Below are 24491 nucleotides of genomic sequence, written 5' to 3' on the forward strand. Positions count from 1 at the left end.
AGTGAAACAGAAGAGAGAATATCGAACTTAGAAAACAGAGCACAGGAAAGTATACAGTCAAACCAAAGAAGAGGAAATTAGAAATCTAAAAAATATTGTCGGGAATCTTCAGGATACTATTTAAAAAAACCAACATTCGGGTTCTAGGAGTTACTGAAGGCATGGAGAGGGAGAAAGGATTACAAGGCCTTTTTAGTGAGATACTAGCAGAGAACTTCCCAGGTTTGGAGAAGGACAGAGACATCCTAGTACAGGAAGCTCATAGAACTCCTAGTAAACATGAGCAAAACAGACCCTCACCACGACACGTGGTAATCAAACTCACCACAGTGAAAGAGAAAGAAAAGATTCTAAAATGTGCAAGAAAGAAACATCAGATTACTCTCAGAGGATCTCCAATTAGACTCACAGCAGACTTTTCATCAGAAACCCTACAGGCTAGAAGGCAATGGCGAGACATAGCCTGGGTACTAAGAGAGAAAAACTGCCAGCCCAGAATATTATATCCTACAAAGCTCTCATTTGTGAATGAAGGTGAAATAAAGACTTTTCACAGCAAACAGAAATTGAAAGAATTTGTCGCCACTCGTCCAGCCCTGCAAAAGATGCTTAAAGATGTGTTGCACACAGAAACACGGCCATCAATATGAAAGAAGGTAAAGGAAGGAAACCTCATAGCAAAAGATCACAGGAAGTTCAAAGCATATATTAGAACTTATCTTTGGCAAATGGCAGGGCAAAGTTACCACTTATCATTAGTCACATTGAACGTTAATGGCCTGAACTGTCCAGTTAAAAGACACCGATTGGCTGATTGGCTTATGGACAAAACCCATCTATTTGCTGTTTACAAGAAACACATCTTTCCAACAAAGATGCATACAGACTGAAAGTGAAAGGCTGGAAAAAGATATACCATGCAAACAGAAATGAAAAAAGAGTAGGCGTAGCCATCTTAGTATCAGACAAAATAAACTTTAACACAAAAACTGTTAAGAGAGACAAAGAGGGGCACTATATAATGATTAAGGGATCAATTCAACAGGAAGATATATCGCTTATCAATGTATATGCACCTAATTACAGGGCACCGGTTTATTTAAAACATTTGTTAAGGGACTTAAAGGGAGACTTAGACCCAAAAAAAATAGTACTGGGGGACTTCATTACTCCACTCTCAGAAATAAACAGATCAACAGGACAGAAGATCAACAAGGAGACAGTAGATTTAAATGACACTATAGCCCAAATGGATCTAACAGATATCTACAGAACTTTTCATCCTATACATAAAGATTTTACATTCTTCTCAGCAGTACATGGAACCTTCTCTAGGATTGACCACATACTAGGCCATAAAGCAAGTCTCAGCAAATTCAAAAGAATTAGAATCATACGATGCAGCTTCTCAGACCATAAAGGAATGAAGCTGGAAATTAGCAACTCAGGAATCCCTAGAGCATACGCAAACACATGGAGACTGAACAACATGCTCCTGAATGAACAATGGGTCATAGAAGAAGTCAAAAGAGAAATCAAAAGCTTTCTGGAAGTAAATGAGAATAACAGCACAACATATACCAAAACTTATGGGATACAGCAAAAGCAGTGTTAAGAGGAAAGTTTATATCAATAGGTGCCTACATCAAGAAATTGGAAAGGCACCAAATAGATGAGCTTTCAATGCATCTCAAGGATCTAGAAAATCTGCAGCAAACCAGACCCAAATCTAGCAGGAGAAGAGAAATAATGAAAATCAGAGAAGAAATCAACAGGATTGAATCCAAAAAAATTACAAAAAATCAGCCAAACAAGGATCCAGTTTTTTGAAAAAATGAATAAAATTGACACCCCATTGGCCCAACTAACTAAAAAAAGAAGAGAAAATACCCAAATCAATAAAATCAGAGATGAAAAAGGGAATGTAACAACAGACACCACAGAAATAAAAAGATCATCAGAAATTACTACAAGGACTCGTATACCAGCAAACAGGAAAGTCTATCAGAAATGGATAGATTCCTGGACACATGCAACCTACCTAAATTGAACCAGGAAGACATAGAAAACCTAAATAGACCCATAACTGAGACAGAAATTGAAACAGTAATAAAGGCCCTCCCAACAAAGAAAAGCCCAGGACCAGATGGATTCACTGCTGAATTCTACCAGACATTTAAAGAAGAACTGACTCTAATTCTTCTCAAACTATTCAGAACAATTGAAAAAGAGGGAGTCCTCCCAAATTTTTTCTATGCAGCCACCATCACCTTAATTCCTAAGCCAGAAAAAGATGCAGCATTGAAAGAGAATTACAGACCAATATCCCTGATGAACATAGACGCAAAAATCCTCAATAAAATTCTGGCCAATAGAATGCAACAACACATCAGAAAGATCATTCACCCAGACCAACTGGGATTTATTGCTGGTATACAGGGATGGTTCAATGTTACAAATCAATCAGTGTGATATACCTCATTAACAGACTGCAGAAGAAAAACCATATGATTATCTCAATAGGTGCAGAGAAAGCATTTGATAAAATACAACACCCGTTCATGATGAAAACTCTAGGCAAACTGGATATGGAAGGAATATTCCTCAATACAACCAAAGAAATTTATGAAAAAAACCACAGCCAACATCCTATTGAATGGGGAAAAGTTGGAAGCATTTCCACTGAGATCTGGTACCAGACAGGGATGCCCACTCTCACCACTGCTTTTTAACATAGTTCTGGAAGTTTTAGCCAGAGCCATCAGACAAGAAAAAGAAATTAAAGGGTTAAAAATTGGGAAGGAAGAACTCAAACTATCCCTCTTTGCAGATGATATCATTCTTTATTTAGGGGACCCAACGAACTCTACTAAGAGACAATTGGAACTCACAGAAGAGTTTGGAAAAGCAGCAGGATATAAAATCAATGCACAAAAATCAATAGCCTTTGTATACACAGGAAATGACACAGCTGAGAAAGAACTTCTAAGATCACTCCCATTCACAATAGCTAGAAAAACACAATCAAATACCTTGGAATAAACTTAAGCAAGGATGTTAAAGATCTCTACGATCAAAATTACAAAATCTTAAAGAAAGAAATAGAAGAGCATACCAAAAAAATGGAAAAACCTTCCATGCTCATGGATTGGAAGAATCAATATCATCAAAATGTCCATTCTCCCAAAAGCAATTTATAGATTCAATGCAATACCAATCAAAATACCAAAGACATTCTTCTCAGATCTGGAAAAAATGATACTGAGCTGGTGCTGTGGCTCACTAGGCTAATCCTCCACCTTGTGGCGCTGGCACACTGGGTTCTAGTCCGGGTTCTAGTCCGGGTTCTAGTCCCGGTCAGGACGCCGGATTCTGTCCCGGTTGCCCCACTTCCAGGCCAGCTCTCTACTGTGGCCTGGGAGTGCAGTGGAGGATGGCCCAATGCTTGGGCCCTGCACCCCATGGGAGACCAGGATAAGTACCTGGCTCCTGCCATCGGATCAGCGCTGTGCACCGGCCGCAGTGCGCCAGCCCCGGTGGCCATTGGAGGGTGAACCAACAGCAAAGGAAGACCTTTCTCTCTGTTTCTCTCTCTCACTGTCCACTCTGCCTGTCAAAAAATTAAAAAAATAAAAATTATACTGAAATTCATAGGTAGACACAGGAGACCTCGAATAGCTAAAGCAATCTTGTACAACAAAAACAAAGCCAGAGGCATCACAATACCAGATTTCAGGACATACCACAGGGCAGTTGTAATCAAAACAGCATGGTACTGGTACAGAAACAGATGGATAAACCAATGGAACAGAATTGAAACACCAGAAATCAATCCAAACATCTACAGCCAAGTTAGATTTGATCAAGGATCCAAAACCAATTCCTGGAGTAAGGACAGTCTTTTTAATAAATGGTGCTGGGAAAATTGGATTTCCACATGCAGAATCATGAAGCAAGACCCCTACCTTTCACCTTACACAAAATCCACTCAACATGGATTAAAGACTTAAATGTACGACCCGACACCATCAAATTTTTAGAGAACATTGGAGAAACCCTGCAAGATATAGGTACCGGCAAAGACTTCTTGGAAAAGACCCTGAAGTACAGGCAGTCAAAGCCAAAATTAATATTTGGGATTGCATCAAACTGAGAAGTTTCTGTAGTTCAAAAGAAACAGTCAGGAAAGTGAAGAGGCAACCAACAGAATGGAAAAAATATTTGCAAACTATGCAACAGATAAAGGGTTGATAACCAGAATCTACAAAGAGATCAAGAAACTCCACAACATCAAAACAAACAACCCACTTAAGAGATGGGCCAAGGACCTCAATAGACATTTTTCAAAAGAGGAAATCCAAATGGCCAACAGACACATGAAAAAATGTTCAGGATCACTAGCAATCAGGGAAATGCAAATCAAAACCACAATGAGGTTTCACCTCACCCCGGTTAGAATGACTCACATTCAGAAAGCTACCAACAATAGATGTTGGAGAGGATGTGGGGAAAAAGGGACACTAACCCACTGTTGGTGGGAATGCAAACTGGTAAAGCCACTATGGAAGTCAGTCTGGAGATTCCTCAAAAACCTGAATATAACCCTACCATACAACCCAGCCATCCCACTCCTTGGAATTTACCCAAAAGAAATTAAACTGGCAAACAAAAAAAAAACTGTCTGCACATTAATGTTTATTGCAGCTCAATTCACAATAGCTAAGACCTGGAATCAACCTAAATGCCCATCAACAGTAGACTGGATAAAGAAATTATGGGACATGTACTCTATTGAATACTATACAGCAGTCAAAAACAATGAATTCTGGTCATTTGCAACAAAATGGAGGAATCTGGAAAACATTATGCTGAGTGAATTAAGCCAGTCCCAAAGGGACAAATATCATATGTTCTCCCTCATTGGCAACAACTAACCGAGTGCCAAAAAGGAAACCTGTTGAAGTGAAATGGACACTATGAGAAACAGTGACTTGATCAGCCCTTGTCCTGACTGTTGATGTACAATGTAATACTTTATCACCTTTAGTATTTTTTTTTTGTTCTAGTACTATTGGTTGAACTCTGTAATTAACACACAATTATTCTTAGGTGTTTAAATTTAACTGAAAAGTGATCCCTGTTAAATATAAGAGCGGGAATAAGAGAGGGAGGAGATGTACAATTTGGGACATGCTCAATCGGCCTTGCCCCAAGTGGTGGAGTTAGAAACGTGCCAGGGAATTCCAATACAATCCCATCAAGGTGGCATGTACCAATGCCATCTCACTAGTCCAAGTGATCAATTTCAGTTCACAATTGATCACACCGATAGGTCTAAGAGTCAAAGGGATCACACAAACGAGACTAGTGTCTGCGAATACTAACTGATAGAATAAAAAAGGGAGAGAACGATCCAACACGGGAAGTGGGATACACAGCAGACTTATAGAATGTAAGATGCCCTAAATAGCACTCTGGCCTCAGAATCAGCCCTTAAGGCATTCGGATCTGGCTGAAGAGCCCATGAGAGTATTTTAGGCATGGAAAGCCAAGACACTCTGGCAAAAAAAAAAAAAAAAAAAAAAAAAAAACAAACAAACCACCAAACACCTAAATGAAAGATCTCTGTGAGTGAGATCCCAGAGGAAAGAACGGGCCATCAAGGAAGGAGGTACCTTTCTCTGAAGGGAGGAGAGAACTTCCTCTTTGGCTATGACCCTGTCAGAATAAGATCGAAGTCGGTGAACTCAAAAGGCTTCCATAGCCTTGGCAACTCATGACTAGAGCCTAGGGAGATTACTGATGCCATAAACAAGAGTGTCAAATTGTTAAGTCAACAACAGGAGTCACTGTACACTTACTCCTCATGTAGGATCTCTCCTTAATGTGTTGTCCAATGTGAAGTAATGTTATAACTAGTACTGAAACGGTATTTTACACTTTGTGTTTCTGTGTGGGTGCAAACGGATGAAATCTTTACTTAATTTATACTAAATCGATCTTCTATATATAAAGATAATTGAAAATGAATCTTGATGTGAATGGAATGGGAGAGGGAGCGGTAGATGGGAGGGGTGCGAGTGGGAGGGAAGTTGGGGTGGGGGAGCCATTGTAATCCATAAACTGTATTTTGGAAATTTATATTTACTAAATAAAAGTTAAAAAAATAAAATAAAAAGTTCTACTCTATTTGCATCTCACCAAACTGTTCTCACGGAAACCATCCAAGGCGGCCTCATCAAAAGTATGAGGGAAGTACCTTGTCATCTTCACCACCACCTCTAGAACGACATGCTAAATATTTATCTGCAAAAACGTCATGAATCTTGCTGACTGAAACACGGGCATGAAGCGCAACATTCATTGCTTGCCACTTGTCTGGGGGCACCGGCAGCAGGAACACAAGCAGTCTCTCCTGACCTAGCTGCATCCAGCATGGAGGAAACATTCTCCAGACACGCCCAGCCCAATTCCATGGCAAAGCACGGGGAGGGGAGGATAGAGACCCCGGACTTCCCTGCTGCTCTGATGCTTTCTCCACCATGAGGGAAACGTAGTGCACCTGCCCAGCAAATGGCTCCTCTGCAGGGCTCTTCCAAGACTGCTCAGACCCTACCCGTGCTGTTCCTGGGTTGATCTGCCCAGAACTCCCACTCTCCTGTGCTCAGTGACAGACAGAATACAAGGTGTGCGTGACTTGTACCCAGCCCTGAGCATGCCCGCTTATTATGAGGCGTTGGCAGCATTTCACTCAGGTGAGGATGTTTGAGGATGTTTTATGGATTTCCATAATGCACATAATCAATAAGGGGGAAATAGAAGCTAATTCTACAGGCAGTGTTCATGTCCATTCTTACGTGAGTTTGTATTTCTACAAGGAAAACAACCACCTAGTCTTGTCAAAATAGACATTGGAAGAAAGTATCACTAACACTTCAACAGCAGGTAGATTTTTCCTCCATTTACATCACAATTCTTTAGAGGGCAGATGGGGATAGACATGGCGACATTAAAATTCTCACTGGAAAGACTTGCTCAGTGATCAGGACAACCCAGAAAGATGTAACTTAAAATCACATTAACACCATTTATCACGTCTGTTACAACCATGAACCACTCTTACTTATGAATCACTTTTATGCATTCAAACCATTATCTTCTCTTTTTCTACAAGATAATACAAATGAGATCTTTTCTATCAAAACTCATACTTTTGATTAAAATTACTTGTTGAGAGAGGATAGGATCCTAGTAAATACTGGTGCTAATGTCATAATTATGACCTCAGAAAAATCCAGTGGCAGCATGACATGAAATGTTCCTAAAGCCACGTGTGCTCCTGCTGAGTCTTCCTTCTTGGGTTACTCTCATCCTTAGAGTGCAATTGTAAGAATTAAAAACCAAGAAAGTAGAAGCCAGAAACAAAATAATGGGCAAGGCCTGAAGCAAATTCAAAAAGGGCTCTTCAATGTATTAAGCACAAAGGGATAAAAAGGGAAAATAGAGCTTATTTCTCAAAAACAGAGGGAAATTTCCACTGTGGAGACTGGAAAGAAAATTTTGATCCTGTTTTAGATGTCTGTTTCCTGGACATGGCAAATGTCAGTCAATCACCAGCTGTCAGTTGAGCTCTGACCACCTGTGCAGGGCTGACAGCCAATAGCAGAGAGGTGTAAGGGGCGATCTCTGTACCAGGGATTTACAGTCGTACTGAGGAGTGAATTGACAGGCAGACCATGACTGTCATCACTAATGCTCAGTTCTGTTAACACAGACCACGTTCTGCAGGATCTAAGAAACTTCCAACATTGGGAGTAGTCAGGGTGGTTCCCCAGAAGAGGTGAGACTTAGGCAGGGACAGAGCAGTGACACAGTAAAAGGGCAAAGGTAGAGAACTCGCCTGCACATGGTGCAAGTGGAGCCAGCGTCCAGGTGGCAGGAGGGGAGGAGGGACTGGCACAGGGGCGCTGGGAAGACCTGGCAAGTGACTGCTTAGAAACAGGTGCAGCCAAGGGAAGACTTAAAGATAAGACTCGCACTTCTTCCAGGCCAGGGTGATGTGAAGGACAGAGGTGCTGTCGACAGAGAGGAACAAGGGTGTCTGGGGGTGCCTGAGAGGAGCTCTACTGGAGATGAAGCATCACCATCAAGTCAAAACGCAGGGCTCCTCCAAACCATGAGGTGTGGACACCAGCCACTAGGGAAGCTCTCAGGGAGTGCAAGCCACCAGAGGTTTCATGAAAGAGGAGGGACTGAGTGGCATTTGGAAGAAGAAGTGGGACCAGAGAGGGAAGTCAAGATGATTGAAATTATCTCCAGAGCCTTAGGGCAAACTCACCTCCAAAGAGAAATCATAGAGAGAGGGAAGACAGAATGAGAGGTCGCTGCTTGGAGTGGGGTTAAGGCAGAGGAGCCAACAGGCTAGATGGCAACCAGAGGGGTATCATGCCATGGAACCAATGAGGCTCACAACAGAGGGCAGAGGCAGCATCAGAAAAAAGGAAAATCCCAGTGATTTCAAGGATGGAGTAGATGAAGGAAGCGATCACTGAACTCGACATTCAAGTTGAGTGGCGGTGAGAGAGCAGTGGCAGTGGAATGTCGGTGGAGCCGTGTAGCGGAGGAATAATGAGAAGACACTGGACAAGTGGAACCAGTGCACCTATGTGAAACCTTGTCTGACGGAAAGGCTAACACACTTAGAATACCAAGAAGAGGTCATCCCGAAAGTCTTTCTCAGGCTGAGTGGTCAGACCTGCATCATTTGAATTTAAAGGTACAGTATCTGATTTTCATTCCAGAGTTCAGAAAAATAACTAGAAGCCATTGGACATGGGCTTCAGTTACTTCCAGATGACCTGGGGTTGCCGCAGCCTCTTCAGAAAGCTAGGAAAGGCAGCTCCTGAGATGCACAGACTGAAACCTAGGCTCGGCTAGAGCCTAAGAACAAGACAAACCACAAATCTGGGGGAGAAGGAGAAGCAAGGATGGTCTTTCCTACAGAATTTCTGTGAGTGGATCTCAGACAGCTGCCCGTCAAGAAGCCAGAGAACCATTTTACCGTCCGGGATCCCGAGACAGGAAGGGCTCTGCTGATGTCCTATAGCTTGTGCCATCCCTCCAGAGTCCACAGGCACAGGGGAGAGCTCAACGTCCTGGGCCTCCAAGGGGCTGGTGAGCAGGAGCTCTGGAGGAGGCAGATGCCCCCAGGACGATTATCAGAATAGAAGAAACAACAAGCAGAGCTGGGCCTATGCAAAGGCATGGGAGGAAAGGAATTCAGCTCGGGATCGGCAGGAACAACGCAAGTGTCTGGAAGCACCCATGCAGAAGCCAAGTGACAAGTCACCAGGAAGCCTGCAGGGGCCCCACTGCCCCCAGCCCCATGAAGGCTGCCTTCCCCAGGGGTCTTGCTCCTTTCTCTCCTGAGCATACAAACACAGCAGCATTTTTCTGAGTGTATTACAATTCTAGACATGTTTTTCTCCATTTCTAAATCAAAAACATCAAGCAATGTGTCCTAACATCTAATAGTTTTATACTCTATCAAATAATTACAGCAGCTAATGTTTACTGAGCTCTGCCTATGTGCCCAGCTTGCTCCTGAAATACCGTATTTATCACCAACAGGAGTCCTGCAGGGTCCTCTTTTTCACACAGTGGAAACCAGACTGCCAGGGCTCAGGACAGACCACACAGCCCAGAGCAACCAGGCCTGTTCTTCCCCTCACCTGCAGCACCTCTGCACCTGACTTACTGCTCCAAGAAGGACCAGAGACCCATGGAACTCCTGCTAAATTGTATTCTGGTTTTGTATGAGGCCCAGCTTTGTTCTGTGACTGTTTTACATCACCATCATCTTATTCTAAAGCTTTGCTTCTCAAAAGGGAGTGTGCAGATCCTGGGGAGGCTACAAAACCTTCCACAGGGACAGCGAGGTCAACAGTATGTTCACAATGGCACTAGCACCTGCTCGTCCCTTTCTCCATGCAGCACTGGCACGGATGGTGCCAGAGATGGCAGGGAAGCCTGCTGGTGCCCAGGGACTGATCAGGCCATGGCGGCAGACTGCTCCAGTCACCGCCAGACTCCACGTGACAGTGCTCTGGAAGACAGCAGTGTCACTTAAAATGTCCTTGATGAGGAATGAAAATTACCAGTGTGGTTAAAGATGGACCCTGAGTCTATGACCTTCTGAGACCCACTCACCAAGCACTCCACAGCACGGAAGGGCGCCAGGAAAAGCTCTCATGTGATCGTTCACGGCACAAGCTGAGCAAGTTGCCTGATTCATAGAACACTATTTTACTTGAAAGAATGAATAACTGATCACAGTTGTTCACTCTCGGGTATTTGGAAGACATTTTCTTCAATGAAATGAGTCTATAACTTTAATGAGAACAACTGGCAATATTTTGATCCAATAATAAAATTGGAGCATTACAAAGAAATTAGAATTTGCAAACATGCCCATGTGTTGGACCGCTTCATGATACTACGAGTCTTTCCTAAATATATTGATGAAAATATCAATGCTTGTGATTTTTTAAAATATTGTATAATTAAATGTGTCAGCATTTGAATAATTCATTTCATCAATATTATCAAAATTACCTATGTGTCATGATACAAAATCATACATGAGTAAAAACCCATACCAAATGTAGATAAAACAATGGAATTTAGTGTTGCAAAAAATGATGGTATTTCTAATTCCAAATCACAACCAGCCATTAAGAAACAATCACTTGCCAAGTTTTGGTGTAATACCAAGGAACACCCAAAATTCTCTAAAAGGGCTATAAAAACATTCTTCCTTTTTCTAGTACATAGCTATGTGAGGCTGACTTTTTTTCACCTTCTTCAATCAAAATAGCAAACAAATTGACACAAATTCAGATATAAAAATCCAGAAGTCTCTTTTCTGTCTGGACAAAGATATCTGCCACAATGCACAATGATGCCTCTCACCTGGATGATTTTCGCTTCTTTGTTTGGAAAACAGAACTTTTAACAAGACCTATGTCATTGACAGTAATATATAACTGATGGATTATAGCTATTTTAAATGAATCAATAAGTAAATGTCTTTAAATCTTTTTAACTCTTATTGTAGGAGCTACAACTAGGTATAACCCACATAAACAAAAGCACTTTGAAGTATGCAATAACACACACAAGAGCAAAGGAGTCCTGAGAATAAGGCTTGAGAACCATTATTCTAAACATTTTCATGTGTCAAAATTTTATATAATGAACCACTGAATTTGTCTAGCATATTTTAAAAAAAAAAAAACGATGCAGGGCTGGTGTTCTGGCACAGCAGTTTAAGCAACCACTTGCAATGTGGCATCCCATATCAGAGTGCTGATTAAGTCCTGGCTGCCAGAGACATTAGGCAAGAAAAAGAAATTAAAGGTATACAAATTTGGAAGGAAGAACTCAAACTATCCCTCTTTGCAGATGATATGATTCTTTATTTAGGGAATCCAAAGAACTCTACTAAGAGACTATTGGAACTCATAGAAGAGTTTGGAAAAGTAGCAGGGTATAAAATCAATGCACAAAAATCAACAGCCTTTGTATACACAGACAATGCCATGGCTGAGAAAGAACTGCTAAGATCAATCCCGTTCACAATAGCTACAAAAACAATCAAATACCTTGGAATAAACTTAACCAAGGATGTCAAAGATCTCTACGATCAAAATTACAAAACCTTAAAGAAAGAAATAGAAGAGGATACCAAAAAGTGGAAAAACCTTCCATGCTCATGGATTGGAAGAATCAATATCATCAAAATGTCCATTCTCCCAAAAGCAATTTATAGATTCAATGCAATACCAATCAAAATACCAAAGACCTTCTTCTCAGATATGGAAAAAATGCTGATAAAATTCATAGGGAGACACAGGAGAAATCGAATAGCTAACGCAATCCTGTAAAACAAAAACAAAGCCAGAGGCATCACAATACCAGATTTCAGGACATACTACAGGGCAGTTGTAATCAAAACAGCATGGTACTGGTACAGAAACAGATGGATAGACCAATGGAACAGAATTGAAACACCAGAAATCAATCCAAACATCTACAGCCAACTTATATTTGATCAAGGATCCAAAACCAATTCCTGGAGCAAGGACAGTTTATTCAACAAATGGTGCTGGGAAAATTGGATTTCCACACACAGAATCATGAAGCAAGACCCCTACCTTACACCTTACACAAAAATCCACTCAACGTGGATTAAACATCGAAATCTACAACTCGACACCATCAAATTATTAGAGAACATTGGAGAAACCCTGCAAGATATAGGTACCGGCAAAGACTTCTTGGAAAAGACCCCGGAAGCACAGGCAGTCAAAGCCAAAATTAACATTTGGGAGTGCATCAAATTGAGAAGTTTCTGTATGGCAAAAGAAACAGTCAGGAAAGTGAAGAGGCAACCAACAGAATGGGAAAATATATTTGCAAACTATGCAACAGATAAAGGGTTGATAACCAGAATCTACAAAGAGATCAAGAAACTCCACAATAACAAAACAAACAACCCACTTAAGAGATGGGCCAAGGATCTCAAAAGACATTTTTCAAAAGAGGAAATCCAAATGGCCAACAGACACATGAAAAATGTTCAAGATCACTAGCAATCAGGGAAACGCAAATCAAAACCACAATGAGGTTTCACCTCACCCCGGTTAGAATGGCTCACATTCAGAAATCTACCAACAACAGATGCTGGCGAGGATGTGGGGAAAAAGGGACACTAACCCACTGTTGGTGGGAATGCAAACTGGTAAAGCCACTATGGAAGTCAGTCTGAAGGTTCCTCAGAAACCTGAATATAACCCTACCATGCAACCCAGCCATCCCACTCCTTGGAATTTACCCAAAAGAAATTAAACTGGCAAACAAAAAAGCTGTCTGCACATTAATGTTTATTGCAGCTCAATTCACAATAACTAAGACCTGGAATCAACCTAAATGCCCATCAACAGTAGACTGGATAAAGAAATTATGGGATATGTACTCCATAGAATTGTATACAGCAGTAAAAAACAATGAAATCCTGTCATTTGCAAGAAAATGGAGGAATCTGGAGAACATCATGCTAAGTGAAATAAGCCAGTCCCAAAGGGACAAATATCATATGTTCTCCCTGATCGGCGACAACTAACTGAGCACCAAAGGGGAAACCTGTTGAAGTGAAATGGACACTATGAGAAACAGTGACTTGATCAGACCTTGTCTTGACTGTTGATGAAAAACTTAATACTTAATCCCTTTTTAGTATTTTTTTCATCCTACTTAATACTATTGTTGAACTCTGTAATTAACACACAATTATTCTTAGGTGGTTAAATTTAACTGAAAAGTGATCCCTGTTAAATATAAGAGCAGGAATAAGAGAGGGAGGAGATGTACAATTTGGGACATGCTTAATCAGACTTGCCCTAAACGGTAGTTAGAAACATGCCAGGGGATTCCAATTCAATCCCATCAAGATTGCATGTACCAATGCCATCTCACTAGTCCAGGTGATCAATTTCAGTTCACAATTGATCATAATGATAGGTCTAAGAGTCAAAGGGATCACACAAACAAGACTAGTGTCTGTGAATACTAACTGATAGAATTAAGGAGAGAATGATCCAACATGGGAAGTGGGATACACAGCAGACTCATAGAATGGCAGATGCCCTAAACAGCACTCTGGCCTTGGAATTAGCCTTTAAGGCATTCAGATATGGCTGAAGAGCCCATGAGAGTATTTTAGGCATGGAAAGCCAAGACACTCTGGCAAAAAAAAAAAAAAAAAAAAAAAAAAAAAAAAAAAAAAAAACCTAAATGAAAGATCTCTGTGAGTGAGATCCCAGTGGAAAGAACAGGGCCATCAAAGAAGGAGGTACCTTTCTCTGAAGGGAGGAAAGAACTTCCACTTTGACTATGACCTCGTTTAAATAAGATCAGAATCGTGAACCCAAAATGCTTCCATAGCCTTGGTGACTCATGACAAGAGCCTAGGGTGATTACTGACGCCATAAACAAGAGTGTCAATTTGCTAAGTCAACAACAGGAGTCACTGTGTACTTACTCCTCATGTAGGATCTCTATCCTTAATGTGTTGTTCAATGTGAATTAATGCTATAACTAGTACTGAAATGGTACTTTACACTTTGTGTTTCAGTGTGGGTGCAAGTTGTTGAAATCTTTACTTAGTTTATACTAAATTGATCTTCTGTATATAAAGATTATTGAAAAAGAATCTTGATGTGAATAGAATGGGAGAGGGAGCGGGAGATGGGAGGGTTGCAGGTGGGAGGGAGGTTATGGGGGGAAAAGCCATTGTAATCCATAAACTGTACTTTGGAAATTTATATTTATTAAATAAAAGTGGAAAAAAAAGTCCCAGCTGCTCCACTTCCAATCTGGCTTCCTACTAATAATGTGCGTGAGACAGCAGCAGGTGATGGCCCAAGTGGTGGCCCTGCCGCCCATGTGGGAGACACAAATAGAATTTTCTGGCTGGGATGGAATCAAAGGAGCCTGGATTTGAAGCAGGCACTCCTGAATGGGATGTGGGCATCCCAAACACTGCTTTAGCCCTGCACCAAAAGTCCACTTGCTTGTGCATTCATTTTAATAGTGAGATCATGAACCTACTGTCACCTTCTATATATGCTTCAAACTTCCAAGGTCTGAAATAAATACAGGTCTGAAATAAATAACTTCTAAGCTCACCATTTGCAGGGAGAATTTCTGACTTGGTATTTTATCCCTTTTTTTAGGAAAAAAATCACTAGTTTCACCTACTTGCTTACAGTTTCTAATTTTTATTTTAAAGCCTGATCTTTTTTCTAATTGCATATTTTTGTAAATCACAGGAACAGAAGCATTGCCTTAAAAGTATGCCTTAATCCTCCTTCCCCATGGTCCGGCCCCTACCCCACACCCACCAGCTTTCTGCATTTGTGACTTTGACAAGCTGAGCAACTGGCGAATCAGACAACCAGGTCTGCATTTCCCTGCACTTACTATGCCTGAACCAGGAGCCGGCTCTGGACACCTGAATAAGTCCTCAATACAGAAGGTACTCATCTGATATTGGAATTGATTTTAAACAGCTTTATTATAAGGAGAACCTAAATAACACCACTGAGTTAGCAGAAAGATGTTTCCATTTTCTCTTTGGTTGCATAAAGAATTAGAAAGGAATCATTTCCATGGTGCTTCTGGCTCAGAATTCTAAGACCCCAGGGGCCCTATGTACTCTCCTGCTGGGCTGCTGGGGAGAGAGCCAGTAGCCCATGCAACACAGGCTTATCCATCAGCCACAGATGCATAGAGCATGTGACTGATGTGGTCAGCAGTGAGTGACAGCGTCACATTGAGAGGATGCTGCACAGGCTGCAGACACAGAAGAGAGAACCGAAGGGCATTCAGAAGCATCCCTGGACCCAACCCAAAATGCACATGCAGTGTCTGAAATCCAGATGCATTCTGTCCCTACAATATTTACCAGTTTGTGAAATGTGTTCTTGAGTATAAATCAAGGGCAAATTTGCTTTTTGATATATTACAACTTTTGTAAGATCCTGTTTTCTTCTACACATTCAATTAACAAGCTGAAAATATAGGCTTTATTTGTAGGACTTTCTTGCACTGCCACAGATCCTTACCCTCTGATTATCCATATAGACAAACCCTAAGGAAGAACAAAGGCCTGGGATTCAGTGGATGTTACATGGCCTCGTGTACAGAATCTCCGGGCAACCTGAGCCACAAACCTCGGTTCTGAGTTACAGCTCCTCTGCTGTTTCTCACCATGCCGCTCTCTTGGGGAAAAACAGCCAGGTTCACAGAAGATATGTGGAACAAAGAGGGAAAAAAGGCTACTGAACAACCTCATTTGTCAACTCTAAGTGCCTCTGGACCTGCAAGCCCTTTACCTCGTCACATCTCTGATTTTCTTTCCTCTAAACTACTCATGGGAGAAGATATTTTTTTCACCAAAATATGGCTGTCAATTTAAGGTAACTAGGTAATAAATTCACCTAAAAGTACCTTCACAGCATGTGGTGTAGGAAGCCAATAAAGATTTCTCATTTAGCCTTCCCAGAAATGAAAATTTGAAATGTCACTTTCTGTGTCCAAAAATTATATTTATGACCATATCTAAGTTATATAAACCTAAACTCCAGGTTGTTTGGTGCATTACAGAAATGTAGTAAGTTGGCCATATATATTCTTGTAATTAAAAATAATTCATGTGCTTTAAAAGTTATAGATAGCATCTCCATAACTCATGGGGAAAACCAAGCAAGTACAAATAATGCCCTTTCCTTGTATAACTGCAATGGTTTCTGTGTTAGTTGGTCACAGTTTAATAAAAACCTGTCAACCCTAGGCCAAGCAAGTATGATAAGAGGACCACTCACTGCAAACAGAAATGGATCATGATACCCCATACACCAAGGGCTGATTCACAGCTCAGAGAACACTGTCAGGCTGAACCAAGGAGGATCATCTCTGTTTTCTTCTCTCCCTCATGCCCTATCCCTGCTATCTGGCACTACAGATTGGGCATAAAATTCTATGAGGTACTTTAATCGACTCTTACCCCATGAGAAGTACCCATGCTGGCACTGTTAATTAAGAATTTACTCACTGTGCCAGTGTTGCTGTGTAGCAGGTAAACCCACTGCCTGAACGCAGGCATCCCTTTTGGGTGGGTGCTAGTTCTCATCCTGGTTGCTCCACTTCCAATCCAGTTCCCTGCTAATGATCTGGGAAAAGCAGCAGAGGATGGCCCAAGTGCTAGGGTCCCTGCACCCATATGGGAGACCCAGATGAAGTTCCTGCCCCCTAGATTCAACCTGGCCTAGGCCTGGCTGTTGTGGCCATCTGGGGAGTGAATCAGTGGATGAAAGATCTCTCTCCATCTCTCTCTCTCTCTCTCTCTCTCTCTCTCTCTCATTCTTTCAAATAAATAGATACTTTAAAAGAATTTGCTCACAACAAAAATTGCTATTATTTCTCTATGTCCTAGCATATGGCCCAAAGGAAAAATTTTGTTCATATGCTTAAAATCAATTTTCAGTAAAAGATAACATTGTGAACAATGTGAAAAAATGCACTAATGCCTGAATGGCCAAACAAGGGCCATTGAAGAACAGGATGCCTACCCGTGCATCTGACCTTACCTTCTTTCCCTTTCACAGTGTCACCGTCAGCAAATAAATGGGGAACATATCTGAGGGACCAAGAGAACCCAGTGACAGAAAGTTGTGATCCACGTTCTACCCAGAGGTATTAGCTTAATCAGGAGGAAGTTCTGAAAGGAACAGTGGGAGAGCCATTGGCCTGGTCTTGAAATGGAATTTTTGGCCCTGTTAGGGAATGGAGCCACTGACCTGACCACAGAATGGAGTCACTGTCCTGGTCGTGGAAGGGAAGCATTGGCCAGGTCGTGGGAGAGTACCCAGGCTGCAGCAAATGAACTCAGGACTGGAGAGACACCAAGACTGTCGGACCTGTGGATGCGACTAAGGAAATCTGGGCCCTCTGAGCACTGGGAAAGAAGGTGAGAATCTGAGTCTTCAACCCAGAAAGCAGGCAGCATGGGAACCTCCAAGATGGAAAGCATGATGCAAGAACTGGCTGTAGTGGCTGATTTTCAGAGGCTAGAGAGGAGTCACTGGACATCCTCCTTCAGGAATTCCCATGCAAGAGACAAGACTGTCTCCGTGGAGCTTACCATGTCAAATGATGGATCAGTTGGCCTATGTATCAATGTGGTACCCTGTGTTTTATAGTGAAGGGTGTTACACAAAACATGTCTGCAATTGTGTGGGAGATGTTAACGTGAAAATTCTCTTTTCACTTGACGCCAAATGAATCTACATATAGAAAAATACAAGTCTGTTTTTCTGGAATCAGGCAATTCTCAAAAAGTTTCATTACTTAATATTTAATTCACCATGATCCCACTTAGCATTATTGATGACTTACACTTAGCTTCTGAGACTCCAGTGTTGATCAATATTGACCCTGTCTCTTAGGGAAGCAATAAAATACTTAGCATGGTGACAGAGTGGTATCAAGATAATGAGGGGAAAAAAATAGTAAAGACACTGGGCAGGCAATGAATTTTAAAAATCAATTAAAGAATCAATGCCATTTTCATTTTGTCACAAAAAGCCTGAGTCAGAGACAATGCTAGATCACAAAAACCCTGGTTTTATTGGCATTTCTGGCAATGTTAATTAAATGAAAACCCTCTACTGATTGACTGATAAAGCACACAATGAGAGTAAATTACTGCTATGGATTTGCGTACGCATTTTACTTGGGTAAGATGCTTAAGTGGTGTTTTCCTTAGCAGCTATAGGCAATGGAAAATTCTCTAATGTCCCAAGCTTAGTATTTATTAAATAAGCTAAATCATTTAAATATTATTTATGTTAATTGATATAAATCACTACTTTGATCATCTGAAAATATTGCACTGGTTTATCACCCATTTAGTAGCCAGTAGCACACAAGTATCAAATATTTACTTTGTGTTTAACCTGATCTCGGCTCGGGCTTTCTGGGTAAACATCAGCACAAGACTCACCATTCCTCAGCACCCACAGAGCACCCATGGGATACCCTCAACTGTTCCAAAGCTCTGACTGAGGCTAAAGAGATTTCAACTATCAGGAATTTCTAAGTACAATGTGATGCTAGAGTGATTCAGAATGCCAAAACAATTAAAAACAGAAACATCTATTTTAAAGAAAATAAGCCCAGACAACACATGACATTCATCAGTGACAGTTAACTTCTGCTCTAGAACTACTTAACAAAAATTGCACATGGTGTTCTGTTTCATTTTCCATTTCCTTGTCATTATCATCCCACCCAAGGTCAACCTGTGCTTTGAAATTTCCTAGTTCCCAACAACATGAAACACTGAAGCCTAAAAGCTATGAGAGGGTACAACCCCTTACTCCACATCCTAACCCAAGAGTGCCCTGGGTTGGTTGGGTAAGAATTGTCTGAGCAAGTAGTGCTCTGGCACAGTAAGACAATAGGAAAAGATGCACCCCGAACATAAAGAACTGAACATTAAGCAGGAAAAACTAAGCCATCCATTTACGAATTATTGGAAACATGAATACACACACAAAATAACGTTGGGATACCTGGAAAATGCAAGTGTATCTGAAAGTGACATGATTAAGACAGCATGCATAACTGCTGGAAGAAAGGACAAGAATGGGTCATTGTTTCTTGGGAGAGAAAACTCGCAGCAGAATTAGGTTATGCAGCACTGGAAAGGGAGTGAAAGGCCAGGCCAGAAGAGAAGTAAACACGAGACCTGGCACCATACTGTCGGGCATTTTGAGGGAAGCTTGGAGCCAGTCCCCCAGTTCAAAGGAGATGGAATCCGGGCAGAAATGCACTCACAGCACCCATGTGGAAATGCACACACCTGCCCAAAGATGACGGGTCCGCTGCCTTTGTACCTGGGCATGGATTATTCCCCTCAGCAGTCCAGCACTGTAACAGAGCACTCTTGGACGAGAAGACTAAAGCATAAACTTATCCCTCATGGTTCGGAAGATTCAAGCCTTATTGAGTAGGGGATGTCTTCGGTAAACTCTGGTTTAGGGTGAAAACCCTGCAGACAAGTGATCCTCCATGGCGCAATGCCAAATCTGAGACTGCAGAGTGAGTTTTCAGACTGAATCCATTCTCAATGTGCCAATTTACAGGCATCGAGGCTTCAGCAGAACAAAAGGCACTCAATTATGTAAGTTGCTTTAGACTTTATAAGTATTCCAAGGAGTAATTCAAACATGGGCATGAGTTCTAGTCATGTGATACTTGTTAGTTTTCAATTCCTGTTTCTCCAATGGGCTAAAATATAAAAACTTCAGAGTAAGATGAAACCTGCTATTTTCCCATGACACTGAGGACACGTGGCACTAAAGCAGGTTTTGAAATTGTTGCCTCCAGGGTCTGATGCTGTGGTGTAGTGGGTTAAGCAACCGTCTGCACTGCCAGCCTCCTATACATGTGCCAGTTTGAGTTCCAACTGCTCCACTTCCAATCCAGCTCTCTGCTAATGCACCTGGGAAAGCAGCAGAAGATGGCCCAAATCCTTGGTCCCTGCACCCTAATGGGAGATTCAGATGAAGTTCCTGGATCCTGGCTTCAGCCTGGCACAGCCCTAGACATTTTGGCCATGGGGGAGTAAAACAAAATGGAAGATCTCTATCTCTCCTCTCCCTCTCTAACTCTGCTTTTGACATAAAGAAATAAATCTTTAAAAATGTGTATCTTTCTTTAAAAAAAAAAAAAGAAAGAAAAGAAAAGAAAACGTTGCCTCCACCGTGTGTCTGAAGCACTTTGCCTTGATACCATCATGCCTAACCTGTCATTTGACTTACAAAATGCACTTCCAAGACATAATAGACTATCTCATATGTTGGCATAAATGTTAAAAATCTTGTACTAGGTACTTCTTTTTTTTTTTTTTACTAGTTGGGCACTTACCAATCAAAATTATACTTGATTTTGAAGGCTTTAAAAAAAATCTCATCTTCTTGTACACTTTGGCCCTAGAACGTGTCACTATGACAACCTACCCATGCTTATCCATCAGACACGACAGGTGTGTTCACAAATAAAGGCCGGAAAAGACAAACTGCACCTCTGTATTCCGTGTGAGAGTCATCATCAGCCCAGCACAGGAAGGAAGCAGAATAATTCTACATCTAGATCCATGATGCAGATCTTGGTTTACACTTGTAGATCCACCGTTGGTTAACTGATTCCATCTCTTTAGTTTACTTCTTCCTTAGTCTCTCTTAATTTTAAACTCAAGTCACAAAAACACACTCATCAAGAAAGCAAAGTGAATATTTGTTCCAATAAAAAAAATAAGGCCACACTTTCAGTCCTGGTGTGAGCTCAAATGGCTGGGACAGACAGCCAGCAGGGGCATCTGTCAGGCAGAGCTCAGCACCATGTACATGTGGCTAGCGCTGTTTCCAGAGTGAATGAAAGCTCTGCTAAACATGTTTACACCCATTTCAGATCAAGGAAATCAATGTAAAGCATATTGAGAAAAAAACACAAAATGCTATGAGTACCCTCAATACAGATTCATAATATTTGTTAATATTCTACATAAAAGAAGTGGAAAGCAGTCTTAAAGAATGTACACAAAAATGAAAAGTTTCTTGTGAATAGAGGAATTCAGTGATTTCACTTTTTTCTTATCTGTATTTTCTAATAATTCTATAATAAATACAAGTTGTTGATGAACTGACAAGAGTCTTCATTTCAAAACTAATGAGAGATATCACAGAAGAAAATTCAGTTTTAAAACATCATTAGTGCTGACTGTGGGGAAAGAGCTACGTTTGCCTGATGTTACAAAACAATGCAAATAGCACTCAAATCAAATCCCCGCTTTCAATGATGCAAACCTCTGTGAGAACCAGGATTTCACTGGAGATAGCAATAACATTAGTAGCTGTGACTCACTCCCAGCTCAGGAGCTGAGGCAGTTGGGAACGTCCCTAATCTTGTAGAAACTTCACAAATTGGGAATCATTCCATTTTCACATATAAGGAAACTGAGGCCCAGAGGAGAGAAACCAAATTCACAGGAAATCTGCATGGATTCAGATCTGCACTCTTCACTTCCATGGGTCTGGTAAAACATTGTAATTGAAAGAACAAGTAGCATATAAGCCAAACAAGTAATAAATGTCTCCAAAGAATTACTTGACACTGAAACCAGCTATTTTGTATGTTTCCAGAAACAGCATTATCAAAACAGATCATCGTTTTTTCCAGCACAGTGTAGAGCAGCTGGCTGTCAACAACGGGGGAGGATAGACTATCAGAACTGGTGGCTTTTCAGAGGGAGTTAAGAATGGGGACAGCCCAGTGTCTCCTTTCAAGCTGAGAAACACAAACTCTCATCATCGACCTTAAGGACAAATAATACAAACACTGTGAAACACAGACATGGTATACCCTCTCACAGGTATACCCTCTCACAGATCCTTGAGAAGTTTGCTATAGATACGTGAAATAATTTTTTATTGCACTGATCACACACACAGAGGCTACTTCACTTAGCAAATTCATGGGAACGCTAACACTGGAATTCTGGGCTCTTCCTGTGACTGTCTGCACATCCATACGTGAAAACCTATACCAAGATAGAACACATGGTGTGCCCCTGCCCCATAACCCTGCTAGGGTTCTTCTACAAGCCAGTCAACACAAACAAAAACATATTTTATGCATATTCTCTCTAATCCAGGAGATAGACTTGATTACAAAAAAACAATCCAACAAAAACAAAAATTTGCAAAGAGGACCCAGGCTCTGGGATGTAAGACATGTTCCCAAAGCTTAGAGCACTTGGCTCTGTGTCAAGACGAAGCCCAGTGCCCGGGGCCTCCAGGTGCTGGCTTTGATCACTACCCTTTCCAAACAGAGTGATGAGGAGTCTGAGAATCAGGGTCTAAGTAAATGACATGTACATACTCAGAACTCAGTCATTTAGCAAACACGCATGAGAACTCTGTCCTTCTTGGGACAGAGCTACTGCTGAGTGGTAGGAAAGGTAGCTCATCCTAGACGAAGGACCTACAGCTGCCAGGTAGGGACACAGCAGGGGAGCGACCTCCTCTTATGCCCTCAGTGTGTGACACGTCCCTCTCAAGCTTATGGCTGGAGTCTGAAGCTGCAGCTGTCACAACGTCCCGGAAATCCTACAGCAGTGCCTCCAGGAGCTGGGACAGGGGACTTGCGGGAGTCCCCGAGTGTGCTGCCTCAGCAGCTTCGGCGTGCCTGTTTTTGATCTGCGTTTATAGCAAATAGCAAATCCATCCACCTATCTGCAACGCCTCAGTGGTGCTTCTTTCCCTCTGGGTTTCTTTTCTAAGTCTAGGAACAGAGCTGTGGCATGTGACAGAGGCACAGAAGTTATATTCCTAAAAACACCTGACAAGGTGGGGGATCCATTGATCATGCTGTTAGGTCTGTCTGCAGAACTGGAAACACAAACTAGTTATCCATACAAACCTTTCTTTCACCGTCTTCTGAGAGCCATTCATCTCCTTTTTCCTGTTATTGAAGACATAAACAGAGTAATCAGCTCCCTGCAGGGAGGGTATTGCAAGGTAAGCCCCACCTCCCTTCTCCCTCACGTTCTCAGTGAATTGCATGAACGTCCTAGGGAGCTCCTTCTAGAGTCGGAGCCACCTCCCTGTGTTCCTCCCACTTACCTGCCCTCGCCCTTAGACAGCACATTCCCATTCTGATGCCTTGCTTCCTGTGCCTGTCTTGTGGACAAACACAACACATCATATTCTCTGCTCCACTTTCATTGTTTTCCTACTTAATATAAAGTCTTGGAGCCCCACTCTTTAGTACATAGTTGTTTTCTATTCTATGTGTGAAGCATAAATTAATGAGCCAATCTGTATGGAAGAATATTGCACTTGTCCTTATTACTTGTTATCAATTAATACAGTTATGGAGTATTCCTAGCTATTGAAATTACTGTTCTAAAAAAGAAAAGGGCTGCACCAATTGAGACAAGCACTGCTGCTTCTTTGCACCTATACTTCCATATAAAGAAAGAAATAAACCCTCTCTAGAAAGACACCATAAAATAAGCCCTTCATCTGGATTTATTAAGCACTGGGCATTGTCTACTTGGTCTTAGGAAAAACCCATCATTTATTATTTGCTTTTCTTTCACTAGGGATCACATGGATCTATTTCCACGTCATTTGGAGATTTGTATTCTTTATGCGAATTTCCTATTTGCTTCATTTGCCTTTCTTTTTATTGGTCTTTCCATTAGTTAAATCTTTCTAAATGAAGAAACCTTTAATTTGTATTGCAAATATTTTCTTCCTCATTTCAATTATGTATGACTTTATGATATTTTTCCAAAGAGAAAAGTTTTACTTTCATACAGAGAAAGGGTATGGCTTTGAGGAAGATCAATTCTTCAGATATAGCATTGTGAGACCCACTGAATATGTGTGTTCATGTTAGTCCTCCCCACTGGGCTCTCCCAGCCCTGGGGTTGCCATGCCCAGTCTCCTGGGCAGGAAGGTCTTTACAAGGTCCAGTGTTACCCCCATAGCCGTAACAAGAGTGACCTAATATCTTCAAGGTTCTCCATTAAATTCAGAATCAGTTATTCTTGTGGCCAAGGAAGGAGAAAAGGGCTAAAGATGATAGTGAAATGAAGCAAGTACAGATTCTCCCTTCTATAAATTTACACTGTTATAGAAGGAAGTACACGGACACACATACTGCAGTGGGAGCCACGGTGTGATCTGGATGACACAGAAAGTATAGACGAATACTGTAGGGGTCAGTGGAGGAAGAGATGCTCCACCTGGAGAAGGCTCTAGAGAACTCCAAGTAGGAGGAGCCTGGTGTTTGCAGGG

The 24491-nt window shown here is 41.5% G+C and overlaps 1 protein-coding gene across 5 annotated transcripts in view; it reads right to left on the reverse strand.

Moving 5' to 3' along the window:
* The window catches only part of DCDC2C (doublecortin domain containing 2C), a 132995-nt gene that overhangs the window by 27211 nt on the left and 81293 nt on the right, over positions 1 to 24491 (reverse strand). For all 5 annotated transcript variants that reach the window (XM_051833277.2, XM_051833276.2, XM_070069760.1 and 2 more), the window contains exon 10: positions 23107 to 23148. In XM_051833277.2, the coding sequence (XP_051689237.2) occupies positions 23107 to 23148 (42 nt within the window). The remainder of the gene's footprint in view (positions 1 to 23106; positions 23149 to 24491) is intronic.

Source organism: Oryctolagus cuniculus, chromosome 2 (genome assembly GCF_964237555.1).
Source record: "Oryctolagus cuniculus chromosome 2, mOryCun1.1, whole genome shotgun sequence".
In the NCBI taxonomy this organism is placed as follows: Eukaryota; Metazoa; Chordata; class Mammalia; order Lagomorpha; family Leporidae; genus Oryctolagus; species Oryctolagus cuniculus.